General features: G+C 48.2%; 1 protein-coding gene across 1 annotated transcript; it reads left to right on the top strand.

Annotated features, from left to right (window-relative positions):
• The first annotated feature begins 1478 nt into the window (after positions 1–1478).
• On the top strand, positions 1479–2715 carry LOC127321074 (momilactone A synthase). Its single transcript, XM_051350115.2, has 2 exons — positions 1479–1664; positions 1738–2715. Exons 1-2 carry the CDS (start codon positions 1618–1620, stop codon positions 2513–2515), a joined length of 825 nt encoding a protein of 274 aa, XP_051206075.1. The 5' UTR covers positions 1479–1617; the 3' UTR covers positions 2516–2715.
• Positions 2716–4185: the final 1470 nt, after the last annotated feature.

Genomic DNA, 4185 nt, shown 5'->3' with positions numbered 1-4185 from the left:
AAGTTTTCGATTGCGTTCACGCACTGCACAGATCTCTATATCATGATCGGTCGCCACTCGCTAGGTCGCTCCTACTTCGGAGCTCCCGGAGTATGAAGTGCAGTTAATCAATGTAAACGTCGACACTATTGCAGACAGCCGGCACGGCTCAGGGTCAAGGGCTGAGTGCGGCCGGTTTGACAACACGCATTTTCGCTAGTCAAATGCAAACTTCAGAATGGCCTTGATGTCTTCCTGTCACATTCAAGCAGTTAGCCGCCTAGAACTAGCCCGTCCGGCCGCCGGCTGCCGGCTGAATATTGCACTTAGCTTCCGTACCACGGGATGGTTCGACCATTTCGGTCGAGAATTGGAGAAATCATTTGAGTGATTCGTTGACAATAGGAAAATCTTTCTACACCGTGCCTCGTTAAAAACAAGACCTGAATTTGTAGGTGTCCTCTAATATTTAGGACTATAGATTCGTTTTTTCTGCATAAGCAAAAGATTCGTTTTCTCCCGGTTGGATGTACTGAAATGTGCTTGGACTGGGGCTTAAAAGTCTTTTTTTTACATATCCTTGTTTTCTTGTAAAATTGTGACGGTTTCAAGAAAAACACTGTACTTCGACAAGTAATTAGGGGAGCGAAAATTTGCATATTCCACTGGGTTATGTTCATACTGTTGCACAGATCACCGTGTTAACAAAATTACAGGTCTTGTTCTAATCGATTGCAGCAAGCCTAGTTCTTGTGCTTATCTTCGTTGATAGCAAACCGGTGGTGGGCTCATATCGATATTCTAACAAGCTCTGACTTCAGGCTTAGCCTTTGAAAAAAAAGTATGTCAATGGGTACAATACTCTTACCCAGTCGGCATGGGTTGCCCTGTGATTCGTGCTACACATGAGTTACGACTTACGAGACGGATTATAACTGAGATTTTTTAGTTACATATGTTACAACTGAATTTGATTACTTGCACATGTGTTACAACTAAGAAAAACGCCTCGGACCGTCAAAATTATTGGTGATTCGTGCTAGTCATAAGTCATAAATGGGAATAATATTTTGAACCGTTAAATTGTTTGTGATTTGTGTCAACTATAGGCTGCAACATGGATTGCAACTGAGATTAGATTACATCAATGACTAAGAATTAGCTTGATTCTCAATCGACTGAGCATTAATCACATCTTATTAGAATTTAAAGTATAAGCTGCGAACAACGAGCCTAATATGAACTACACACTATGCTAGTGCCAAGACAACAGATTTTACATGAAATACGTATGTAAATGCATGTGCATCTACATATCCGAACAGCTGATCCACTCCGATGTGATCGACATTGGACGGAACGGCCCTCGTTGAAAACGCACGACGGCGAGCGTTGTCCGTACTGCAGGAGCTTCTTCGAACTTTCGCATGCGTCCACGGCGTCCTACATTTTGGTGAGCCGAATCTCGTAACCCGGAGATGCCAATCTGGTTCTAAACAAAACTTGTCGAAACTAGGTAGTTGTTGTCCTGTCTTGGTCCTGGCTGGTACTATAAATGAGCCAAGACGACCTGTGTCGAGGCAGGATCCTATCGAAGCCAAGTTCCTCTAAAAAAAGGATCGAAGCCAAGTGTTTACCATGGCAAGCAGCAGCAGCTCTGATGTCGTCCCTGCCGCTGCAATGAAGTACGAGAAGTTGCTTCCCTTGTGCCGTGTTGAACTATTTACATGCACATACTCATGCGCATACGTTTTTCAGGCTGGTGGGCAAGGTGGCGGTGATCACGGGCGGCGCGAGCGGCATCGGCGAGCGCACGGCGCGTCTGTTCGTGAAGCACGGGGCCAGCGTGGTGATCGCCGACATCCAGGACGAACTCGGCGCGAGCCTCTGCGCGGAGCTCGGCCCCGAGGTCTCCAGCTACGTGCGGTGCGACGTGACGAGCGAGGAGGACGTCGCGGGCGCCGTCGACCACGCCGTCGCCAGGTTCGGCAAGCTGGACATCATGTTCAACAACGCTGGCATCGGCGGCGCGCCGTGCCACAACATCCGGGAGAACACCAAGGAGGACTTCGAGCGCGTGCTGGCCGTCAACCTGGTGGGGCCATTCCTCGGCACGAAGCACGCGGCGCGGGTCATGGTGCCCGCGCGGCGGGGCTGCATCATCGGGACGTCGAGCCTGGCGTCCACGGTGGGCGGCGTGGCGTCGCACGCGTACACGTGCGCCAAGCGCGGGCTGGTGGGGCTGACGCAGAACGCGGCGACGGAGCTAGGGCGGCACGGGATCCGGGTGAACTGCCTGTCCCCGGCGGCGGCTGCCACGCCGCTGGCGACGGCGTACGTGGGGGTGGATGGCGAGGTGTTCGAGGCGGTCATGGAGACCGTGGCGAACCTCAAGGGCGTGGGCCTAAGGGTGGACGACATCGTCGCCGCCGTGCTCTTCCTCGCCAGCGACGATGCGCGGTACATCAGCGGCCACAACCTGGTCATCGACGGCGGCATCTCGATTGCCAACACGTCCTTCGGCATCTTCAACTGAAGACCGGTGATGATCGATGGACATGTATCTATAGATGCATGGATCGTGTCCTGCATCGTCAGGGACGGGGTCGTTTCTCTGGTTTGGTTACCTGTGTTGCAATTCCTTTGACGCCGTGCAGTGTGCTCCGTTTCACCATCATTTATGTTGCATTCCGGAAGAAATAATATATGCGCGCGAGCGCATTCCTGCGTTCATCAGTCCCGGCAACATCTATACTATAGGGAACTTCTTCATCCCTGATTATTCCTACATGACGTGTGTAAGTGCCATTTTGAAAAACAGGGATCAAGGGATCATCTTTTTACAAAACGCCAGGTTATTGCAATGTGTTGGCAGAATCGATGCCCCAATTAGATAGTACTACTATTATTATGTTCCATAATGTAAGCCATTTTCGCAAACTATTTTAATTTGCTAAAATGGTTTATGTTATGGAGACGCAGATGATACAACTAATCTGGGGCGAAGCTGATATCAGAGATTTTCTCGAGATTCGGGTCAATGATCCCCACGTGAAAAGAGAATCTATAGCTGTCATGTGTACAAAAACAGAGGTACTCTTCATAATACTACATGTACTATTCAAAAAAAACTTGAAAGGACTATAAAATCATTGTGATATATGGCATGACTACATGGACATAGTATCCGGACTACATGCCCAAGTAATAAAGAACTTTATAGATGCAGTTTACGAAATAACTTTTAAAATATTGAATATTAGTCTTGTTTTGAAGAGTTCGTCGCGAGGAAGTCGAATATGAAAACAAAAACTCATTTGCATTTGTTACGTGAAAGTTGTGCTAGTTTTTCAATTGGTAGTGCATTTGGAGAAGGGAATCTTGTAAAATGGGTAGTCAAATATGTGGGACACATGAATGGACATCCTTATGCCATGCAAGGGCCCAGATTTCAACTATGGCCCATATCAGCTTCACAGATGCATTTTCGTTATGTTATGAAGATCTCGAAGCTTTTATCACCTCTTCAAATCACATTCTGGCCAGCCTTTCTTAATGAGGTTTTTACTTAACAGATGCAAAGTGAAGTTCAAGGCGGAGCTCGTTTTGGTTCTCTACAAAACCAACAGAAGAAATGTTCTAATTTTGAAGCGTAGGTGCAGAGCTGCACTTAGTTACCTTAGATCGCATGACTCACAGCTTAGTTCAGTTTGTTGGATAATTAGGCACAATTTTCATGATTAATTCCAGAATATAAAACATGATGGCAGTAACTACTAACATGTGAAACTCAAACATACTAGATGCATTAATCAACATGAGTAGCAGCACCGCAAACGGTAAAGCATCCATCGCTAAACAGATCGAGATATGTCGCACGTACCGATCTGGTGGTGGTGGTGGTGGAGGTGTAGCAGATGATGTCGCAGCAGTAACGTTGTTGATGACAACGTTGTTGACGATGGGGACGACGGGTCGAAGTAAACGGCGTTGAAGACGACGGTAGGCAGCACCGCCCGACTTGGACGGAAGGCGACCCGTAATGAAGAGCTTGAGCAGTCGCGCAGAGCGCTTCCCAAAAACCTAATTCGCCCTCTCCCGTACAGGATCGCAAGGACGAGCGGTTTCGGAGACCTGCTCTCCCGTTCGCCGATGCACGTCAGCGCGCGGGATGGAGTAGGCTACGATGGCGGCGCAAGCAGAGAG

The sequence above is a fragment of the Lolium perenne genome, chromosome 2 (assembly GCF_019359855.2).
Source record: "Lolium perenne isolate Kyuss_39 chromosome 2, Kyuss_2.0, whole genome shotgun sequence".
Classification (NCBI taxonomy): domain Eukaryota; kingdom Viridiplantae; phylum Streptophyta; class Magnoliopsida; order Poales; family Poaceae; genus Lolium; species Lolium perenne.
Note: the sequence above shows the minus strand (reverse complement) of the source record. Positions and strands in the feature narration are given on the sequence as shown.

Coding starts and splice junctions, on each gene's coding strand:
- LOC127321074 (XM_051350115.2), top strand. CDS start 1,618: ATGGCAAGCAGCAGCAGCTCTGATGTCGTCCCTGCCGCTGCAATGAA. Junction 1,665..1,737: donor GTCCCTGCCGCTGCAATGAA/GTACGAGAAGTT, acceptor TACGTTTTTCAG/GCTGGTGGGCAAGGTGGCGG.